Source organism: Astatotilapia calliptera, chromosome 20, assembly GCF_964374335.1.
Source record: "Astatotilapia calliptera chromosome 20, fAstCal68.1, whole genome shotgun sequence".
Classification (NCBI taxonomy): Eukaryota; Metazoa; Chordata; class Actinopteri; order Cichliformes; family Cichlidae; genus Astatotilapia; species Astatotilapia calliptera.
Window position 1 is genome coordinate 26,584,418 of NC_137441.1, and position 24,255 is coordinate 26,608,672.

The 24,255-nt window shown below is 38.6% G+C and overlaps 1 protein-coding gene across 3 annotated transcripts in view; it reads left to right on the forward strand.

The window, feature by feature from the left end:
- Positions 1–1,210: 1,210 nt before the first annotated feature.
- ptpn11b (protein tyrosine phosphatase non-receptor type 11b) overlaps positions 1,211–24,255 on the forward strand; it is a 34,135-nt gene continuing 11,090 nt past the window's right edge. The window contains exons 1-5 of one of the 3 annotated variants that reach the window (XM_026153211.2): positions 1,211–1,372; positions 14,746–14,868; positions 21,336–21,530; positions 23,685–23,877; positions 24,095–24,214. In XM_026153211.2, coding sequence (XP_026008996.1) covers positions 1,359–1,372; positions 14,746–14,868; positions 21,336–21,530; positions 23,685–23,877; positions 24,095–24,214 — 645 coding nt within the window. In that variant the 5' untranslated portion in view covers positions 1,211–1,358. Of the gene's footprint in view, positions 1,373–9,352; positions 9,464–14,745; positions 14,869–21,335; positions 21,531–23,684; positions 23,878–24,094; positions 24,215–24,255 lie in introns of those variants that run through there. The other 2 variants (XM_026153212.2, XM_026153213.2) reach the window with 2 other exon arrangements.

Here is a 24,255-nt window from a genome sequence, read left to right on the forward strand (position 1 = left end):
TTGTCTACTAAAATATGCACCTGGAGGTGCAGCACAAAATATACAAAGGGCATCCCAGCCAATAAATGCTAATGACTTTGTTTTTCAAGTCTCTCTCGCTCAATTTTAACACTAAAACAAGTTATTTCTCAGCGTCTTCATGAATTTCCACCAAGGTATCGATCATTAGGTAATGTCCTCCCCATAATGCGGCGGGATAATTTTTAGCTGATCACCGCACCTAAACAATAAACTGCGTTCAAACCCATTCATACAGCCTGAAGCACACAGCACCTGATAAAGAGAGAGAGACGTCTACTAGAAATTCCAGAGAGAGCAGAAATTCCCACTCTATCATCTCTGTTTGTCTGCAGGATGCAGCAGAACACTGGGTCAAACAGTGGAAATGCAAATCCATACATGCGAAGCCTGTGAGCTCACAGACAATTGCATAAACCCATCCATCCCTAGTAGATTAACCTCCACTGATAACCACAGGCTGGTGACGTCAATGCTGCTCTGCCTCAGTGCTTACTCCACTCCTGCACCACCAGCACTACCATTCTTTATGTATGTGTGTATATCTGTATGTTAATGCTAAACAAATAGATAAGCTTTATCTGTAAAGACAGTAGTTGAGCTTTACAATTGTGCAGACAAAAGAGGTTGATTACTAATAAGTTGTTTAAAAAATCTGTTTTATATTGTTACTTTACAGCTTCACTATCCTCCTACTGATAATTATATTAAACATTAACAGTTAGCACAAGCAGCTATGGCGACAGAAATGACAGCTGACAGCAGCAAACACGCCACTTGTTTTAAGTTAAGTAGCCACAGGTGTGCAGTTTTTAGGTGTTTTTGTTGTGTTTTTTCAGAAGTGAGGGCTTAACGATCTACTTTTGGTTATAAGCTCCAGACAGTAATCTGGGGCTAAAATATCTTGAAGTTTGTCAGATATGACGTTTGGTGTGCACCACATTTACACAGGTTTCTACATCTACTCCCCCAAAAGAAACACCTACAAACCAGTGTCGGAATTAGTTTGTAGAAATAATAAAATAAATAAATCATTTGATTTTTTTTTAACAAGAGAAGTGGAAGCTTGAAATCTCAGTTTTTTAAGGCGAAATAAAATTGCAATTCAAAAGTAATATACGTTCAAGAGCCTGACATAAAAATGAATCCGCTCCGGGTTTCCCTTTTACGCCCCCGTCCCTTAAATGAGGCCTTTGTTTTGAAGGTAAAAACCGGAAGGCGTGTCGGTAGTTATGTGTAGCCCAGCACGCAGGTTCAACACATCCTCTCAGTGTTCACAACAACTCCGCGGAGCCAGAAGGGGAACGTTTGAGGGCACTTGACAGCTTTCAGAGACTGCTATGACATCTCGCAGGTGAGCTGGAGTTTGCTTTTTAAACTGTCACTAATCCCACTGTAATATTTCACAGCCCGCGCGAGCCTGCGCGAGCCTTCTCAGATTATCACTGCACGAGCGGTCAGCGATAGAGAGACAGCCAGCTCGAGAGCAGGGCGCCTAAACTTTTTCCCCTCCCGTACCACAGACCCCGTTATTACTTGAAGCCTCGCCTTTCCAACTATATACAAAGAAACTATTATAGGCTTGTGTTTTAAATGTGAGTTTTCTCTGAGATATAAGACCGATTTTACTGCTCTAACCCGCCTGGAAATGCTTAAATGTTTAAAAGAAATTGGAAATTATATCAAATTTCGTGACCTGCTACAGTTAAATAACGCTCCTAAGCCTGGACCTCACTGTTTCCAGGCTGTTATAGTAATTCACATTTTCATTTTGTTTTTAGAACTACAATTTTTTTCCCCATTTGTTTCCGAGAAAGCAAATCCTTATTATAATAATAATAATAATGGATTGGATTTATATAGCGCTTTTCAAGGCACCCAAAGCGCTTTACAATTCCACTATTCATTCACTCTCACATTCACACACTGGTGGAGGCAGCTATCTCTTTATTGCATACACTTGGTAATAACTGGCAGTTCAGACTGAGGAAGAATAAGTGAACTTTTGTTTTAAGAGTTTCTCTAAAAGCTACATGGAGTCAGGTAATCTAATTAATAAGATTGGAAGTGCCAGTTGTGCTAGAGGTGTCCTTTCCTATAAATACAGGCATGGAAGGTGTGCAGTTCTTGTGAAACACTCTCATAGGATTGTAGAAAAGATTCACAAAGCTGAAAAAGGCTAAATATGTTTCTAAAGATCTGGGTGTTGTTCAGTCCACAATAAGACAAATTGGCTTCACACATATAGGAAATTGTTGCTATACTCCCTCAGAGTTGGTACCGTGCAAAGATCACAATGTGCCATCCTGACAGAAGTGGAAAAGGTAACGATATAAGACGACAGCAAATGGGAGTTTGGGTTAAAACATAGAGAGATACCAGTAAGGAAACTGCTCATCAAAATGCTGTGTCTAAACTTTGAAGGAAAAAAAAGAACTAACAAAAGGTTAAGTTTTGCCAGCTGTGATTACTAAGTGGATTTAATAATGTGTACGTGAATTGTACACGTGTGTTGTTAGTTTACTGACAGTATTTGTCTGTAACGATCTTTGCGACTTTTATAGTCTAATCTGTTTGATGGGGACAGGATTGCCTGCTTTCCATGAATTAATACTGAGGCAGACATGTCACAAAAAAAAAACCCTTGGGCTGGATAATATGGATCACATGTACATCTGTGGACTAGTAATGATTTGTAGATCCTCCTGAATGATTTCTCTGGCTTGAGACGGGAAGATTTAAGTACTGCAGCAGGCAGGCTGTACTAAGGGCTATAAAAACAAATGGGTTTATTGTATGCAAAGTGTTAGATTTGCTCATGGATGATCCTCTCCAGTTTCTTCTTATGGTTATTTTTGAGGCATTTCACATACTATCGAGAAATTAATCTATTATAAGAGACTTGAGATGGGGAAACAGCTTTTCTATACAAGGTGACTGCTGACATTTTTGTTTTTCCCCTCGTTTGCCCATGATGGCTGTTGTGGAATCAAGAAAATGCAATGTTGGCAGCTAGATTTTACTGTTGATACTGATAGGTTGGATCATGTTAAATTGGTGGCAGACTTTCAAAATGAAGAAAATGTATTTACACTTGAAAGATTCCACGTTCGAGACTATGAGGAGACACAAACCCAGTCTTGGGAAGGCATGAGTTAGTGTATTACTAGCACCGGTCCCAAACCCGGAGAGATGGGAGGGTTGTGTTGGAAAGGGCATCTGGCAGAAAATCTGTGCTAACATGCAGATCCATCCGCTGTGGCGACCTCTTGGGAAATGAGGGAACAGCCAGCTCCTTCATTTGTACAGCACTTTTCTAAGCTGCAAACACAAAGTGCTGTCCATAGGCAGCATAACGGTAAGAAACAACCATCAGTGAAATAAAAGAAAAAACATGAGCAATATGCAAGTACACAATTAAGCATATAAAATAACTTTACAAAACATCCAAAAGGCAGAATAATAAATAAAAAAAGAAACTAAAAATTATGGGTGTATTGTGGAAACAGAAAACTTGTTGTCAAACAAGAAGGCAAGTGTGTTTAAAAACTGTCTTAAGATAGGACTTCAAAGCAGAAACTCTTTCGGCAGATTGAGTACTAACTGGAAGACTGCATTAAAGTGGAGGTGCCAGTACAACAAACACTGTGTCACCCTTTGACCTTAATGTGGACTCTGGAACGGCTAGCAGAACTAGCCCAGCAGATCTAAGAGGCTTTTTTTTGGATAGTAAGGAATTAAGAGTTCATTACTGTACTCTGGCATCGGGCCATGGAAAGCCTTATAGGTCATGAGTAGCCTTTTAAAAGAAACAGGTAAGCAGGAAGTTACAACTGGTTTTCTTCAGAAGTCTGGCTGAACAGCTTGAAGCTGAGTTACGCAGGTTTTCAGGTAGAAAAGCATGAATAATTTTCTACGCCACTACAAGATAAATTTGCTCTGATCTGTGGAAACATGCTTGAGTTAAAGCTGTGCACAGTTTGCCTTTTCATTGTTTGGCCAACCGTCTAATGCTTTGTTTCATATTAACTCATGTTTCATACTGCTACTATATGCTTCAGTATATATTATTTACTAGCCATTACAGTTGAACTTTTGCTTAAATAAAATATGGCGGTGGTGATGTTGCAGCACCTGCATCCCTTGCACTTGTAGTTCTAGTTAGACCTTGGTATGAGAATATACACACCGTGCACAGTTTTGTTTATAATAGTGCGGTGTTTGTCTCAGCTTTGCATAAGCAGTTGAGTAAAATTGAAATCTATGGTAAACTTGGAAAAGTTTGGAAAAAAACTGTTGCGGTCATGTTGGCGAGTCCATTCAGTTTGATGTCCCCCCCTCGTTATTTATTTGGTTTTGAATAAACACATAAAGAGCTTAACCAAACAACGTGTGCGCACATGGAGACTTAAAGTAGATGAACCACGTCTGCAAGTTAAAATAGAACCAAAAGACAAGTAATAGTTTGGTAACTCACTTTAAAATTTAACTCGTATCCCAAACACTGAATATGCTTCGGATTACTGGATTAAATTAGTTTTGGATAGATTGTGTCTAGTGATGCTCTAGAATTTCAGTAGTGCTAGCCAGTTAATTTCTTCAGTCAACACGGGGGGGGGGAAAAATGCTGTCGTTTCTGTTTTTAGGCTCAAGTTCATTATTTTTCATGCAGCCAAGTTCTTGCATTTTTACAGACATTAGCAAAAATCATAATGAACAATTGTTAGTTAGCGGACACTAGCGGCAACTAAGTCCAATTTCTCTAGAGGTCAATGCCACCAGGCTAAGAGGAAGGAGAAGAAAGCACTGAGCACTGAGGTTAAAGCGGTTTTTATCTCTGCCAGTTTCTATGCCTTGCCGCTGGTTGTCCTACATACACTGCAAAAACTCAGAATCTTAGCAAGTCTTATTTCTAGTCAAAATAAACTCATCACACTTAAAACAAGACAAAATCAACTGAAGAGTAACATCTCAGTAAGGTACATTAACTTGTTTTTAGACAGTGGATCTTGAAACTAGAAAATTTTCACTTGTTCCATTGGCAGATTTTTTTCACTTAATACAAGATATTTTTGCCTGAAATAAGAGAAAAATCTGCCAGTGGAACAGTGAAAAATGTATAGTTTCAAGATCTACTGTCTAAAAACAAGTTAATATATCTTACTGGGATGTTACCCTTTAGTTCATTTTGTCTTGTGATAAGATTATTTTGACCAGAAACAAGACAAATATACTTGCTAAGATTCTGAGTTTTTGCAGTGTATGACTGCTGCTCCGCAGCTCTGTTCTGAACTTCCTGAGCTGAAATACCACAGGGGAACAATACTACAATACGTGCCATCTAACCAACCCACTCTGTTGTTGATGATATTACTCCGACACCCCATATCAGGAAGGGTTTTAGTTCATAATAATATTGTGGCGGTCCGGAGTTTCCATGTATTTTGTTATTATTTCACTGCAGGTCTGTGGCGGTTAAATCATAGAGGAACGATCTGTACTGTCCCTCATTGTGACTGTACCATAAATTTAACAATCATAAGGCATTGTAATGAGTTCAGCATAACTGTGGGCCCAGAGAAAGATGTAATGATGAATCACTTTACATCGCACTTCCATTTCTGTTTTGCCAGTTGCGTCTGTGTTGCAAACTCTTTCCACTATTGGAAACCACCTCTGCCCCTCTTTTGTTTATGGAACAGACCTCGTCTGTCACTGAAACTCATTTGACCAGCTGAGAACAGTGAGTCAGTTTTTTCGATAAGCCGACAGGAAAACAACAGCCCATGTGGAGGAATAAGATAGCACTGCCAACATTTCCATGAGTGCTCTGAACACACTTTTTTTTTTTCTTCTTTAAAACCAGATACATGCTTTTATTTTATTCATTTATTCAGGCGCAAAACAATGCTAATAGACTACACTAGACAAAACATTACATGCCTGCGGTCTTTGAATCCCACATTTAAGGGTAACCTGCTTAAAAAGCAGAAGGGACATGTTTGTTTTTTTTTTTTTTGTTTTTTTTTTTAGGTAAATGCTAAATATTTGATGTCTAACGTATCAGAGCCTCATTCCTCCCAGACTCATAGTTGTGCAAATCCGAGCTCAGCTTTGATCAGGTTAATACCACCGCTACCACTTCTCTCTGTAGATAGCAGACTTTGAATATTAGTCACGCTTATCTCATGATTCAGTTAAAAAGTGCTTTCTCTGGTAAAAGGTAAGCTGGAGAAGATTAGTTAGTGACTCCCCTCTGACTAATATTAACCATCTAACTATAACGTTTCACACTGACACTGTAGCAAACTGGGGATTTGATAGAAAGATAAATCCCACATGTCTGTTCATTGCTGCCGTGTTAGCTATGCTTGTCTTAATTTGGACAGATTTCAATCTGAGCATATCAACCAGTTACCAATTTTCTTATCAGCCAAGTGATCCTGCAGTCTGTTAGACATGTAGAACATTAGCAAATGTGGATTAAAACATGCAGAAAGTCGTGTGTGCAATATGAATCTATGTAGTGTTAACCGCCAACCTATTTCAAGCTTATAGGTCTTAAACATGAATTACATTTAAACTAGCATTCCCTGGGTTTTGCATAGTGAAATGAGGTGCAGTAAATCTTAGCAAAGTATCAACACAGGCTGCATTTGCATTAAATGATAAGCTTGTGATTGATAACATTTTCCTCTGGAATAAATGCCTAAAGCAAGCCAGTGAGCAGTACCTTATAAACTGTTAAGCCCCTTTAAAGTTGTTTGCTTTTATTGTAGCGTGAGAGAGAATATCTCATAAACCATTTTATATTACCATTTTGTTATTTAAAGATAAAAAGCGAGGCATTTAGAATTGCTTTTTCTACATATTTTTTGCCGTTCACAGTAACAAATCTGGCATTTAGTGATTATAGTAATTGCCTTCCATATCTGCTTCTGTGATTTCTATATGGTTTAAAAAAGAGGCTTGCATATGTCTGTGGAAAAAAACACAAGTTATTGATTAACCACTAATGTTTGGTGCTTTTACCGAGAGCTTCCCAAGTCCTATTTAGTTGATGTAAAACTCTATCCCCTGTGCTACAGTATAACTTGTTTTTGCGTGCTTAGAGAATTATGATTGCCCTCAGTTATTTTTAACAGTTTTGCTTATCACAACAGGCAATTTTGTAATCAGTGAGTTATGTTTTGGCTTGTATGTGTAAGTAACGTTGCTGTTTTGTTTTTTTCATTCATACGTGGGCACAGTTTTTCTTATTCTGCATTTTCTACTACATTGAAAGGACTTGTTCTACACAGAAGGGAATTATTGAAGTGGGTTTTTCACCTCATGTAAATACTCCAGATCATCAGCAGGGCTAAAAATAACTGCAGTGTTACCAAAATCCACACCCCAGGCTTGTCTGTGACCAATATAGTCCTAGCAGAGGCTTTCATGCTGCACTGTGGCTACTAAGTATATCACCTTTTTGTCAGCAGGCCTAGACAGGCATGCTTTAAATAGCCTATATTGAACATGAGACATTATGTAAGAGGATAGAGTGGTGGCTGGATGCACACTAGGCTTGTTTCCCCACAAGCTGCCCAAGGCTTAACCTGCAGCTCCCAGCTGCCCCCGTCTCTCCCACAGTACCACCACTTTTTACCTCTACTTTCCTGTCGACATCTCGTCAGATATATACCAGACTATTTGAAATCTCATTCTCATTGTGTTGTATCTCCTCTCCTCACTGCCCAAGGCCAGATGCAGGGAAATGGGGCGTCTGGTGGTTGTCAAAGGCAATCCTATTCTTGGAAAGCCCTGAGTCACTCCTGTAGTCATGAACGAGGCTGGTAGAGAATATGGATAAGGCTTTATAGACGCGGCATGCTGTTGAGTTTGCTTTCAAGACTTTTCAGAATTCACTCCTATATAAATTCATCTTAAACAACATAATTTTGGGGACATTGTTTTTCATTAGTAGGGGAGTTGCTTTGAAGTAGTCTCTTGAGTTTAGATGTGTGCTGTACTACTGTAACAATGTGGCCATTACATACTTTTTTCTTTTCTTTTTTTAAAGCAGGGACTTAACATTGTATAAAGATGAACATTTTTAATTGTCAGTTTTAAAGTGGCCCTTGGAAAGATATTTACAATTTGACATACTTCTGGTATGTAAGAAGCTGTGATCAGGAGATAATTTTGCACTTTATTGCGCATTATTCTGCTAGTGTGTCTGTAATTTAATGCTTTCATTTGTACATTTTAAATCTTCAAACTTAACATGAATCTATGGGCATCAGAAGAAAAGTAGTACTAGGATCTCATGAGATAAATTGGGCAGCTTTGAATCTCAATGGTTTTCTACTAGACTACCTAACCCCTAAAATGGTGTGTAGTTTTTGCACACACATTTATAGCTCTGACTGCATATCCCACATACACTGTGAACAGAGCAAAGTATGAATTTGTCTTTGGGATGATATTTACAAACTCCCAAAACAGCTTATGTGGTTACAGGTGCTTTGTTTTATTAGTCACTCTTTAGGTGGTTATTTGTTTAACCCCAAGTAGTTTGCATTCATAATAGTATTTGCAGATACTAGACTGATAATAATAAGTAGATTCAGTCAGATTATACAGGTCCTTTCAGATTGTTGTACAATCTAAAATTCACTGTAAGGTAGTTAAGAGTTGAACTGCAGCTTTTGTTCTCTGCATTTATTTTCTAACTCATGTGTAAAGCTTCCTGACCCACCCATGTGAAATTAATAGGCTAATGGCATACTGCTGAATTGGCTGGATTGAGGGCTTTAGCTTGGCGATGACTAACTATGATCTGGTGTAACTACGGCATGTTTAATCTCCAGGCACAGGCAACACAGCTGTTGTATTTAGCCTCAGACAAGATGGTGAGGACCCCGTAGCCAGAGAAGGCTCTATTAGCTTTAGGATCAGAGTGAACTCTAGCGTGAGACCCTCTGACCTCTGAGGGTACAACTGGGGCACAGAAAGTGAGACTGAAGGGAGAACGGCAGATGGTGGTTTACCAGTCAGCTAGTGCCTGTCACGTTCATCTAAGGTGGCAAAGGAGGGAAGAGGGGGTGGGGACGTGGGGCTGCTGATAGCACTGACGGGTGCTGGTATCAGGCCCGCTCATGCTCATCCAAATCCCAGATTAAAGCCCCCCTCCCCCTTGTCTACTCTTCCTCTTGCACATTATCTCTCTCACTCTCTCTCTCACACACTCTTACAAAGCACCCCCTCCACTTCTGTCATCTCTGTCTCACTCAGTCTAACCCAGTAACACTTTTAACACTTTTTTACACCCTTCCCGCTTTCGTCTCTATATCTCCTTCTCTCCCTCCCACCCTCCCTTGTGTAACAGTGCCCAGTGCTGGATTACTAAGCTCTGAGGCTGCTGAAGCAAGGGGCTGTGGCAAGCTTCGACCACAATGGTGAGGTAGGGCAGAAATGATCCCATTCAGCTTGTCTTGTATTATTTATTTTTTGTTTTCAATAGGAATGTCCCTAACCCTGCTTTAGCACATCCTCTTCCTTTTAATAATGCCTTTATATCTATAGTTTTTATTAATTAAATGCATTGAAGAAAGAATTTAAGTATAACATGGAAACTTGAAAGCATGTGGAGACCTGGCAGTTAATAACTTTTTTTTTTTTTTAATGTGTGCATACAAATGCAATATTGCCTTGACATAACTGATGCAATGTGTCAATGTGAAGTTAAGAGGTTAGAAGTACACTCTAGTTGTTACAAATGTTGTTGAATTGTTTGTGTCTTGGGTTTTTGTATTGTTTTTGGGGTTTTTTGTATTAGCACAGAGGGGGAGGTGCACTCTTGCCTCTGTAAACCTGGCACAGTGAACAGTCTGCTGTAATTGCTTCTGTTGTCAGCGATATTTGGTCCAGCCCATTTCTATTGTTGTGATAACTTGTGGAGTTGCAGACATGCTCTGATGGATTAGAAATGGATTAATGACATAAGGTATTTGTGTCCCACTGATTTTATTTTCAGTATAAATCTGCATAGGATTAAAAACAATACCACAAATCTGTCCACCACCCATGACCTGTTATTGGCTCCTCGTTCTAGTAACCTAAAGGCACTGGCCGGCTCTGCTTGTAACTATTCCCATCCCTAAATAAGTAACATGATATGATACAAAAATGTTTGGTTAAATGCTCTTACAAATAATTTACTCTCATGGCAAAAGGAAAATTACCAGCGCACTCAAAAACCACAGGCTTTTTAACATTTTTTTTTAAAGGAATCTAATTTGTAACAAAATAATGAAAGCTTGAATTACAGATGAAAAATGTACTCCTGCACTTTCTGAAGTTATTATTAAAAATATTTAGCTGTCAAGTGAGTCACACTTACATTTACTTTACATTACCTTACATTACATTTGACGGCCTCCAGCTCCAGCAACTTGGACTCCAGCTGGCCACTGTCGTTCTTGTTCTGCTCTACAGTCTCTGTAGCAATATATAAACCAATTCTCAGCCTGCTGCAGTTGCTGGTTAGCATTGCTCTCTAAGCGGATCCCCAGGGAAGTATAAAGGCTGTTGTCACCAGCTGTAGTTCAGTATGGTGAAGCTGGAGACTAACAGTAGGATGAGAGACTCACTAGAGGGGCAGCTGAATATTCAAAACAAGAGTGGGGGTGGGGGGAATTATCCATTGTATTCTTAGATGGCCAAAGAAATAAAAATAATAAAATCCTAAAATAAGTCACCATACATACTTGCACAGCCTTCCCAAGTAATATTTGTGTGAAAAATACTATATGTGTAGTGAGGTCCCCTGACGCGTTCTCAAAGATGCTGGGAAGAGTCGATCAATCTCAAGACTGGGTGCTGTCTTAACCTTAGCTGTCTTTCCTGCGTGCAACATTTAATCCATATAAATGGGTCATTGCTTTGATTCTGAAAGTATGTTTACTATAGTTGCCTAAATAATTCACAGAGATATAGTTAGTTTTTATATTGTTATTTATATATTAAAAGTTTAAAAAAGAATCTATTGGACTAATTTCAACCATAACAGTTCAGTGCTGTGTTTTATCATCAGTACCAAAAACATTAAAGAACTTGGTTAATTAGGCCGTCTTTTTGAGGTTTTGTTCTAACAACTTTTTGTTGAATTGAACAGTACATGACAAACATGTATGGAGGAAGGCAAAAATGAAATAGGCTAGATAGGTTCTTTTAGCCTGAAAGTTTGATTATATTTAACAGGGAATATCGTTATTGTGTTGCCCGTAACAGTTTTCCTGTTTATAATATATTTATTTATTTTTTTGCTATCTGGAGACAACATACTCGGCCAGATGAATGTGCTACGTTAAGTATTTCAGATATTACTTTTATCAGTCTCCCACTGCCCTTGAGTCATTTCCTGTCTGTCCATGTTTAATATCCCCAATAGGCTTGCAGAGATATTTAATGCTACAAGGAATGCCTTGTCCAGTTCACCCTCTACTCTTGTACGTATTTATGACAAATCCTCATGTAAACATTTCCAAGTTAGTTGTAAAGTCTCCCCTATGATCTGTCTGCTAGCATGAACGTGTTGTAGTGCTGCTTTGCCCCCTGGTAAAGTTAAAGAGGGAGGCCAGGTTTAGTCTGGGTCAGATGTCTGTCAGATGGCTGGTGTGGTCTGTTAGCTGCAAGTGGTCAGGTTCAGGTCTTGGCTGAGGGTCTCATTTTCACTGGACATGAGTCTCTGTTCACATGAATTCATAAATTTTAGGTTTTTATGTCATACTGGTCTGTTTACATTGAAGACCCCGCCCAACATACACAAGAATAACAACAACAACAAGGTTGTTAGTTTCTGTCATTTATCACGCCCTTACATTTGGCATCATTACCCCTGCACCTGTATTGTCTGCTTCTCACCCCACCTGTCTCTCCCACACTCTTCTCATGTTTCTCCACTGTCAAAGCAGGTCAGGCTACTCTGTGGTGTAGATGCTGTCAGTTTCACTTCGTGACTTAAATAAAAATCAATATCTAAGACTGTGTATAAAAGGAATTTCATCCTTTTAAAATGTATTAAATTTGATACTTTTTTTTCTCCTCAAGTTAGTAAAGCCTAAAGCCCCAAGAGCAGGCTTACCTATCCTCGTTACCGTGGTTTCAAGTTATTAAGGAAATTAATAGAAAGCACTGTGTCGCATAACTCGAGCTGAGATTCAGACCCTGCAATAGCAGTGACCACAAAAGTATTCTCATGTGTATTTGCCGCTCTCAGGTGACACAAGATCTGCTGAGCTGACACATGAGTTTTATTTTTATCCTACTGTCATGAGTTTGTGTCATACAGTGTACAAAAACGGCAACGCCTAAATGCTGTTAAAGCTTTCAGATATTATCTTCTCAGGAATAATGCAGTTAAATGATTGTCCAATTCATATTCTCTGTGTGCAGTGGGAGTGAAGAGCACTTGGTTTTCAAAGTATTAATATACAACCTTTGGTGTCGTGCCCGGAAGTCTTGGTTATACTGTTGCCAAGTGCTAGATCATGTGCACAATAATGGTAATTTATTCATGTGTATAAATCAGTTTCACTTTATTGTAAGTAACGAGGTCTCTGTTTTGACACTGTTGTTTCTCTTGGAGGACTTGACTCCTGAATGTCTCCTTTGACTATATAGCACTGAAAGATTGTCTGCTGGGACTTGAACTACAGTGCAGAGATTAATATATATTGACAAAGACGTGTGATAGATATCACCATTTTTCAATAATTTTCAAAATCTTGGCTACCTGAAGTCATGTGACACTTTTGTGAAATGCCTTTTTATTTTAGGATTCATACTCATTTTGGAAAGTTTTTTTTTTTTAATATCTAATCCAGATGAGATTGTACCTGTGTGCCAGTTTTCGTTGCTCAACCTCTGATCATGTATTAGTAGTTTGTGGGCTGAGAAATGAATTTCATGTATTATAGGAAGAGAATGACATTGTTATCAGTGAAGTTTGGAGAGCTTTTACGCTCTTGCCAAATGTGTTGACATTTCTGAAAATGGCACGGTTTTTGGAGCCTGTTTATAAAAGCGATTATGTCACTGAACCACTGCAATTTTTTGTGTCACCCATGATGGACCACAAAGTACTGTTTATTTATTCTATTTCATGTCAGTTTTGTCAGCTCTCTGTACTTTGATACAATAATGCAGTCCTGGATGGCTAGTGGTGCGTTGGATTAGCCGGCAATGGCACACATTAGTTGGGGAGGTTTAACCCAATGATCCCTGCTTAAACATGGGCTCTAAATCCACACAGCTGATATACAGCCATTCACTGGGACATTACGGCACTACCTTCTCACTGCCTCTTAAATACTAATGACACACAAGGAGTTGTATTTTTCATTTGTTTATAAAGTCTGCTTTCCTTAACAAAAAGGTTTGGTGCATCGATCACAACTTTCAGAGGTATTAGATGAAGCGTTATTGAAATGCACAACTGCAAAAGGCTGCAAATGCATTTCTAACAACCGACGTATTAATCACTAAGAAAAAGGCAAACTGTCTACAAGTGGAGAATATTCAGTACGATATCAGAATAAGAAATGTTTGATAGACAAAACCTACAAAGGAAATCACACCTCTAGAAATAAACTGAATTATTTCATACCTTTCTTGGATGTGTTCCATGAACAGATGAGAGAGTTGAAGTTATGCTACACATTAACACTTAAATCTCATCTTAAATGCAAAGCATGATGGAGGAAGCATCATGCTTTGAGGATACTTCAGGGCCTTGTAATCAGCAACAGAACTAGTAATTAAACCGTAAAAGATCTTCTTCTTTTTCTTTTTTTTTTTTTCCCCAAGTACACATTGGTTATAAAAGAAGAAAATGTTTGTACTCTTAAGCTTGAACATAACCCAGTTCACATGTTGTGACATAAGCTGAAGAAACATGTTTAATCAAAAATATTCCAGAAATGGTTTCAAAAGCAACAACAGGAAACATCTGATGGTGGTGGTTGTTATTAGTGGGGGTTTTACGAGTCACTAAATTCAAGAGTTTACTTTTTTCCAGTGTGCTCACTGACTGATTACACTGTGAGTTCAAGAAGCATGAAATGTATATTTGTGTTCAGCCAAACTATTTCCATATTGCCACCTAAGGTGAAGCCCACACTACATGTTGTATTCCTGTTAGAAATCAATTCTGCAATCATGGTGAACCCAAAGTGTTCATGATCATTTTTCTTCTAACTGTACCTGAGAAATGGTCGGGATAAATATTTGCCTGTCATGTTTGGCAAGAGAGGAAGTAACATGCAATTATTAGCTTTGGCTTTGCAGAACTGTAAACTTTGGTGTCCTTCCTTTTCAAACCAGAACAGGACATACAGTTTGTATGTATTCATTGACTCATCAAGGAAGAACGTGTACTTTTTAAATAAGGCACACTGTATGCTAGTCCACCAGTGTCATGATAGCAGAAAGCAGTCATATAAAACATAGCTGAATTAATCAATAGAGTTTTTGTACAGTGTTGTATAAACTGTTGTAGGCAAAAGCCAGTTTTACAGTACATCCATTTTGACCACTCTATATAACAGGTCTGTACACCAATGGAGGTAAAGCACTGCAAGTCCATCAACGTTTTTGATGTAAAATACTCGAATATGTATGGCAGTTATATATGCACTGATTTGTCTTTTGTTTTTTGCCATTTCTTTGTGCACAAATATTTAGGTGGTTTCACCCCAACATTACCGGAATCGAGGCAGAGCAGCTCCTGTTGACCCGGGGAGTCCACGGCAGTTTTCTGGCCCGGCCGAGCAAGAGCAACCCGGGGGATTTTACCCTCTCTGTCAGGTAAACGTATCTGTGCTCCCCACTTAACCTCAGTGTTCTCAACAGTACCAAGTTAAATCCTCAAATGCATGGGTCTCCTGTCATATGGACAAGCTACTTGGTTGATTAGAGAGGCAAGTGATTATCTATGGAAAACACTGATTATGGTGTTTGACAGGGGCTAGTGAGGAAATGCACAGTGATTTAAAGGCAATCTAGCCATGTCTAAAAATAACTAAGCCTGTGTGACTACATGATCAAAAATTACACAAACAAACCTCAGGAGTGCAAAGGTAAGGTGCTCGGTTCAGCGAGAATTGTACTGGTCAGTTTTCAGCCTGAGAATAAGACGTAACACTGCACTGGTCTGAAAAATGTAGGATGTTAAATTCTCAGGAGAGACGAGGCTTTTCTGAGAAGAGTCTCAGAAACTGGTGTCTCAGCAAGTGACTCCACATTTCGCCTGTGGGTAGAGAAATTGTATCAAACGGGAGTTGTTTTGCGCAAGTGTTTCTAAGAACATGTTGGATAACACTTTCCATGGTGTGATTTTTGTCAATTTTGACACTACACAACCAGAAAATCTTAATTTTGGACAGCAGGCTTAAATTAAAGTGAGTTAGACAAGCACAGAAAAGTGTTCACTCAAACTTGTCACTCACGCCTTATTTCTCTTAATCTCTTTAAGAACCACTGTGTGTAGTATGTGTGGTGTGGAGTTTCTGGTAAATAAACTGTGCACTACATGCTGTGGTGATTACGGAGAGCAGGAAACAAACTGAGACAGAAGAAGAGAGAGTTTGAAGAGTGGCTCTTCCTTGGCAACGGAAGCTTTTAAGAGATGGATCAGTCGGCCAAGCTCTTGGAAGAAAGCCCAGACGCATTTGTTACTGTGACTGTAGCTGGCAGTGACATTAGGCAAGGGAGAGTGTGTGAGCGAGTAAGAGGGAGAATGAAATGTAGAAAAACAGATGAAAGGGAAACGGGGTAGTTAGACAGGCAGTGGCTTTTAAAAGATGTTAAAGAGTGAGGGGCCTATTAAGGCTTTGACCTTCGCTGCCTGTGGTTTGTGTTTGCGGTGAGGTTGTAGTAAATGTCACACACAGGAAGGTCGGTGGAGTAAGTTGTAGCCGCAGCTTGTGATCTTGACAGACTTAAACACAGATGTATGCACAAAGAGGTCAAGTGGCCAAGCTGCAGAGACTCACCACCTGCTACGGAAGGTAGGTCACTTTGAACTAAGGGCAAGGAAGAGTCTGTGTAACTTCACAATAAAAACACTTGACAATTTAAAAAAGAAAAAAAAAAGCTGCTTGTTTGCCACCTACTGATCTCACTATACTATATGTTGAATGCAATACACAAAACAAAGTATGAAATTGAGTTAATTGTTTCACTTGAAGTTCATCTAAAACATAAAAACATTTTTAAGTAATGCAGAAAATATTAGAAATGGGAATAAAGGTTTATTTTGTGTTTATTACAAAAATATGACTGTGCAAGCTTGTGCTAATTTTTAGATGAATCGCACAAAAAACCCCAGAGAGAACCAAATGTAGCTGCCTGGAAAGGCCATAATGACTCATGTCTGATTATCGTAATAGTCAGTCTTGGCATCTATAACTATATGAATATTGAGGTCCATCCCTCCCTCCCTGCTTATCTTTCCCTCCGAACATCATCTCCTCGTTTCTCCCCTTTCTCCCATCTACTCTGTTCCACGAGGTGAACATAAGAAGGAGGGGGTCGGACATAGCCGCTTCTCTGAAGTCTAAAACGCTAATAAGAGCTCTTTGAGGGTTTTGAAAATGTAATCAGCTCAGAGTTTCAGAAAATTCAAAGATGGGGAAAGTTTGCGATGGAAAAAGTTTGGCCTTAATTTATATACGAGGCAAACTTTATAAGGAGAAAAGTCTGGTCAAGTTTTCTCCATCATTTTTCATGCTCTTTATAGCCTCTAAAGAACTCAAGGAGAAATTTTAAGGGCAATCTTAAGAGAGAATTTTTGCAGGGCAGATTACCACAGAGAGCGACTGGATTTTCTTCAAGCCTCTGTGTTATGTAATTCTAGCCTGGGTTTACTCAGATGTGTTTCCACTGCATCCATGCTATTTATAGTCAAGTTCAAGTAGCATTTCACCATTTATTGTTGTGGATACCAATCTGTGAATTTTAACTGCATTTGCAGAAGAAAAATATTCACACTATATTTAGTCAGCATGGGGAAAACGATCTTTTCAGCAGGTCTCTGTACTAATGTTCTTTCTCACTTCATGAGATTGCCTGGTTTAACACCCTCCGTTAATATTGGAGACTTAAAAGTTTGAAAAAGACATGCAGGTCAGCACAGAGAGTGACGCGACAGCCGAGACTGCTGTCGGAGCCGTTTTTAGCATTTCCATATACAATACCATAAGGATGCTGTCTACTCATGAATTATTGATGCTTACTTCCTCAGCTCGTGTTTAGACTTCACCTTCCTAATTGCAGTGGAAGTACAGCTATTGTTTAGTCCAGCGATAGCTGTTATGAACTGCCAGTAGTAGAAATGATTGTTGTCCATATGCTCAAATATTAGAGGTTGTCTTTGAGCTTGGATACCTTTTCCTGCTTATGAAAATGTAGGCTGACAGGCAGGTTTCTCAGTTGTTACAAGTCACTCTGCTATGGTGGGTTTTGTTTTGTTTTGTTTTTTCTCTGTTGGGACAGTCTCGAGATGTAGAAGATGCTTAAATACTGAAATTCTTTTTGGGACATATTTGTTTTTGTCTTTTTTTTCCTTTTTTTTTTTTCTTTTAGAAGTCCGGTTAATAGGGTGTAGTTGTACTGAAAAACACATAAAGAGGAACTGAAGTAGAGGCCAAAACTGTATCAACTTCAGGTTGATAAGTGTATTTTAAAAGAGATTTCTCAGAAGTGTCAGGATCTATTAGTGCAAAAATATTGCTTGGAATAGCTTTAGGGCAAACAAGCAATAATTTATGTCCTAGGCTTTGCAGATGGATAAGTATGTGGTTTTTAAGTAGTCCATTTCTCAGTTGTCTGTGTTTTGTGGACTTCATCTTGTCAGTGTATTAGTTTAGAAAAACTGATTTATATATTATTTATATTTAAAAAAAAAAAAAACAACCATTCACTTTTATGCAGTGGTGTGGCTAGAATATGGAGACTAATACTGCACATGTGCAGTATTGTGATCTGGTAGCAGCTCTGGTTGTTAATAAGCTGCAGTTTAACAATGTGGTGATCAGATGTAGAGGAAGTGCAAATCATGTGTCTTTGTGCTTTCACTTGGGTTCCCTCCATGTAAACCGGCGCATAGCATAATCAAGGGCACTGTCATGTTGCATGCTCTCTGTGTTTTCAGCAAAAGGGGATTCTGGTGCAGCTTAAATGCAATTTTAATCAAGCTTTAAATCAAACTTACTAAATTTTACTGTGACTCACTATGTGTGTGTGTATATATGCTGAGTCGGTGAGTTAAAGATTGTAAAGGTTATGTATTTTGTCATCTGACTAAAAGCTAAATATTCTGTATTTTTGGGATAATTTGGTAAATTGGTCAGTAATGTTTGCTGCTCGGGAGCTTGGATCATGCATAGCGTTGTTTTTGTTGTTGTTACAAATGTTTTTAATCCTTCTTTCCTAGTTTAGTTTTCACTCTGAGCTTAAAAAACAAAACAAATAAACAAAATGAGTTGTGTTACTGCCAGTTTTATATTTGATGTTAGATTATTAGGTATTGAAATTGAGGTGCATTAGTGTACTCCCATGTATGCTATCCTCTCTTTGCATTTTTGCATTGCTCTCCTCACCTTCCATCCGAGACACGAGAAAGCAGGAGCAGAGCATTTAACACGATGAGAAATCGATGCTTCTGATCTGTTCTTTTTAACTGACGTTGCTTTGAGTCATGTGACATGGCTACTTCAACCTTCCATTGTTTTGTTGCAACTTGCTGCTGGATTTCATGATCTGTCACATAAGCTTAACAGTGTTGATGATACATTTACTTTGTTAAATTTGAAGTGCAACACACTGTGAGACTCTGCTGGCATTGAATCTTTTACCATTTTTACCATAACGCTGAAACGTACAGGCATTAAAATCGCAGCGGATCATTTTAAATGACTAATACAGCCTTTACTGAGCAATCCTTTTCTATTTAGAGTCCATCTGTCACACCTCTTGTATACATCACCTGTGATGTATCAAATGGATTGTTCAGTAAGATGCATTTCCAGGTCACAGGTAGGACATGTTGTTGGACACACTGATTTAGCATTTAAATTGGATAATAAACATTTAGTTGGTTTAATTCTCCTTGACTTTTCATTTTGATTTTCCTGCATGCTTGTTTTTGTTTTTAAATATTTTTAAAATAAATAATCATTTCATTTCTTTACATGTAAATGAACCTGATAAAATGAAGATTAAAAACAGTTTTCAGTTGTTGGAGGGGATCGTATGTGTTCAGCAGCAGTAGGAGACTGTCTTTAGAGTAGCTGTGCATGATGCGTTGAGGATATGGTCACCAGCTTGCTAGCTTTGCACGTAACTGCTGTCTTCTACTGCTGGATCGTTAACCATCCGATGCGTTTTGGAAGTTTTAATCAAATTTCTTATTTGTTCTTCTGCATCAGGATGCGACCTGACATAATTTGCACATTTGCTGATGTACCTAATAATTCATGCTGTATTTGTCAGGTGTTCAGAGTTACTACTTAATGGCAATAAATGTTATGGTTGTGAATGCCAGCAACTGTAATTATGCATGTACTCCTGTCAGAATGGTGACAGTGTTGGTTAATGTGTACTGGAACAGACTTTAGTGATCCAGAAACAAAACAAATTCTGTCCTGATCACTGAAATGACCAAAGCATTTATGACTTATATGGATTTCTTAAACAATGTCAGATTTTGAGAGAAGAGAATGAAAATGTGTTAGGATGCGTTTGCCTCATTACGGAGTTAATAGTGTTAAACTCTTAGAGAACAGGAGGCTTTGGCCGGAGAGTTGAGGAGGGGCCTGTAACGCAGCTATAGACCTGTGGCATCCTGCCAACAGCCACTAATAGAGCCATGAAGCAATTACCAGGACACTGAGAGAGGGGAGTGGAGGGAAGGATAGATTATGGGACAGATAAATACAAGAATGGAGGATAGGATTAATGATATGTTGAGTGGGAGGATGGAAAGAAAGAAAAAAGGAATGTAAAATTCATTAGCACAACAAAAAAGTGATGGAGGGAAATGGGCTTTGTGCTATTTGATATGACCATTAACTGATAATCATTTTGAAAGAGAGAAGAGACTGCTGCATCTCGACCTGCAGATTAGATAGATGGTCTGTACTGCCTGACTAACTCCCCTGTGGTCCCTAAATCTGGTGGGGGGGGGGGGCGTTGTGAGCGTGTGTGTGTGTGCGTGCATGTGTGTGTGTTGTCCTACTTAATATGTTTACAAAATGTTTTGTTTCTCTCTTGGGAAAAACTGTTGGACTGAATCACTGCTATGTAAATCTGCTTTACCATTTGCCATCTACAAAGTACATTTATCAGCTGAGGTGTTTTTTTTTTTTTTGTTTTTTTTTTTAATTTCTTCTTCACTTGCTTTCAGGAAGATGTATTATAGATCAGTACAGCATATGTGTCTGTGTGAGTCAGTGTGCATTCACATTCATATGTACCTATTCAAACCAGCCAGAGGACTTTGAATATGCAAAGTGGTACCAAATGTTTTGTGGCTTATCAGTCTTTAAACTTGCCAGCTGCATGCGTTTCGTTCCTGCAATCACAGTACAGCCTTCCTCCAAATGGATATGAAAACTACAGGATTTAACTAAAAAAAAAAAAAGATCATGCTTGCTGAGAAGATAAGTCAAAAATGTTTGATTTGAGATTAAATGCATCAGTTATTTGCAGTTTTGTGGTGTTCCTAGTCTTAATTATCTTGACATGGCTTATCAAAACTGCTTATTGAATTGTATATTTGTCATTTAAAAGCTTTTGCTATATAAAACAACGTGTTTAAGTTTGAAAAAGCCCCAAGTTTGGTAAGTGATACAATTGGTAGATAAGTGCAGGAAAATAAAGGAGACAGGTGAAATGATTGCACTCTTTAGATCTTAAAATAGGAACGGCTTACTTGATAAGCTGGACGATTTATAAATTTATATGCATTAATGCTTGGGGGAGGGTTTTTTTTTTGTTTGTTTTTTTTCTTCTTCTTCTTCCTTTCTTCCCTCATCCTCCTCTGACCGTCCTTTTCCCGATGAGCATATACTCTGTATTTGTGTAGGTGGCTGTTTATGTGTTTGGTGCCTACATGTCTGCAGGGGAACCAGTGAAAGGGAAAATTCCACAGAGAAAAAAATACTACTTTGGAGTGAGTCTACTGCTGTTTACAGTCATGATAAATAAATGATAATTGACTGAATTTCCTCTTTTTCTTTTCTTTTCTTTTTTTTTTTTTTTTCTCCCGTCAGGCGTAAGGATGAGGTGACCCACATTAAGATCCAGAACACTGGTGACTACTATGACCTGTATGGAGGCGAGAAGTTCGCCACACTGGCCGAGCTGGTGCAGTATTACACTGAACAACAGGACCTCCTGCGCGAGAGGAATGGTGACGTCATTGAGCTTAAATATCCGCTCAACTGCAAGGACCCCACATCTGAGAGGTGCCAGTGCCAAAAAAGAATGAAATAGCCCTTTATTGTCATTGTACATGTAGAATGCCCACACATGCAGATAAATAATATTTGTACAGAGCTAACACTGTGAGAGAAGAGAGAGAAACTTCTGAGGTCAGCCTGATTACTTTTATTAAGACTTATAACTATATTCCTGGCCACAAACGGTTAACTCTTACTGTTATTGCTTCAGGGTGTTACACTACTGCATCTCATCCTGTCAGGAGAAGCAGTTAAACCACCTGAGAACCACCAGTGCAGTGGTAGAGGTCTATGTCAGTCTGTAGGGGGGGAAAAAACACTGTGGGCAAAACAATCTTTTAGAGTCAGGAGCATTGTTATATTATTTGTTAAGTATTATGTTTTTGAGATCTACTTTTCAGTGTAAGATTTACAAGTTGGATAAGAAAGCTGGCAGTGTGGTACAATGAATGAGTACCACACTGTGAATGAGTAGAAATAAAAAGATTAAATATTTAGCTTGATAAGATGTTAAAAGATTAGTATATTGTAAATATATGAAATGTAGTCGTAACTAAATTCAGATATTATGGCTTCAAAACAACCCCTTTCATTCATTGCTACAAGGATGTGTTTTTCATTAATTGCTAATATATGTGGCAATAAATTATTGCAAAGCAAAAACAGAGTCTCAAACAGGGTACTAAATATATATTTTTAAAACAAACAAAAAAAACAACATGGCAAATATCAGGTGACATTAAGTGACTCGTTATAATGATGTCAATTATAATTTGGGCTCAAATCGGCCATTAACTCATTATGTACACAAAAGTGTATAAACATGTTTACACATGCAATACGTCGAGCTAATGCACTACTCTGCACACACCCCAACATTATGCAATTGCACTTCACAGTCACATGTTTAAATGTTACAAATCTTTGAACAAACTAAGTGGGCGATACTGCTGTTTGTTTCGTTTTTTGTTTTTTTTTGTTGATACTCACCAGATATACACATCCTTCAGAGCGTGTACACAGGTTGGATGCAGCTTTGCACTTCGTCACACCTACACACCTCCTTTGAAACAGGAGACCTCTGCATCTGTTGTATTAATGCTAGGAATCCATGCATGCACTCACACACTTACGGGAAGCTTTTTAGAAAGCTAGGTGGTCATATTTCTGTAATAATTTGCACAAAAATGATAATCTAATACAGTTTTGTGCTGAGCGGGGCTATTTACTCTCCTTTTTCAGCACATCTGCACATTGCAATATGTATATCTAGTTTCTTTTTTAGGTTTTAGAACGACTTGTGATGTATGGTTTTGGTTTATGTGGTTTTTTTCCATTCTACATGCATCTCTTGTCAGAGCTTCCGGCGTGTTCTCGCTCACCACAGGGAAAAAAAAAATGCAGACATGCAAGTTTTTCATCTTAACATCAGTAAGTGAGTGAGGCGGCAGTCATATAAGAGACACTCTCACTCCTGAGTAGGAGTCTACGCTCACTATACATGTATAGACATGCATTATGTTAAAGCCTCAAAGGTACAATATGGAACTTTTCCTTTGAAACAGGAAGCGTATTACTAGTCCTCCCACTCAGTTGGTCAAGTTTTTGGGGTTTTTTTTTTTTTTTCCTTGACTTGTTCTGCCTTACAACATTCACCCAAAGACTGCTTTTAAAGTCTCTATACTAATTGGAGAAAATGATGGTAAACAAAGCCTGACTAATGTTTCAAACCCCCCAAAACTCAAAAATATTAATATGCATTGTGTTCTTGAAAAGGTCTCAACATCCTCAACTTTGTATTTATTGTGTGATGTCCACACAATTAATTTCAGATATTCACCGAAAATATCCAAAATGGGCAGAATTTAGGCGCAGTAGTTAAAAAAATAAAGATAAATTAATAATAGTAATAGCAAAAGGAGAGTAATTAGTTTTGTTTGAATTAAATGAAAACATGTGAATGGTAGTTATAAATGCAGTAATAATGGTCTAGTACCATGAAAACCTGGCAGTCAAACACATGGTCAGGATTTCTGGTTCTCGTGGTGTTCTAGGGTTTACTTTTGAGAAAGCCTCATATTTCACATAACGCCATCTTTTAAGTTTTCAGTCTGCCACTGATCATTGTTTCCAGACTCAAGTTCTCCCACTCTTCTCCAGGTGGTACCACGGGCACCTCTCAGGTCGAGACGCAGAAAAACTGCTCACGGAAAAAGGCAAAGCCGGCAGCTTTCTGGTACGGGAGAGCCAGAGTAAACCGGGAGACTTTGTCCTCTCTGTTCTCACTAATGAGGAGAAACATGACAATGTGGATCGCAAGACCAAGGTCACCCATGTGATGATACACTACCAGGTCAGATATTTAATTCCAGGCCCGCTAAGATCTACTGAATCTTGTAAGGAGGATGTTGGGTAATGTTTGTGGCTTCAGATTGGTGGCTTACAATGCCTACTCATCCTAGTTTAACCTGGGCAGTTTGTATTTTTAAGTAGGTCATGATTTATTTATTTTTTCAAAGAACTCCTCGGGCCAGCTGTGAAGTTGTTGAATTATCGACTTTTGTTTTCAGCAGGACGGCAAGTACGACGTGGGTGGTGGTGAGAGGTTTGACACCCTGGCTGACCTGGTGGAGCACTATAAAAAGAACCCCATGGTGGAAAAAAGTGGCATTGTAGTACACCTCAAACAGGTATGGGAGCATTTGAACAAATGAAAGCATCCAGGCTTTAA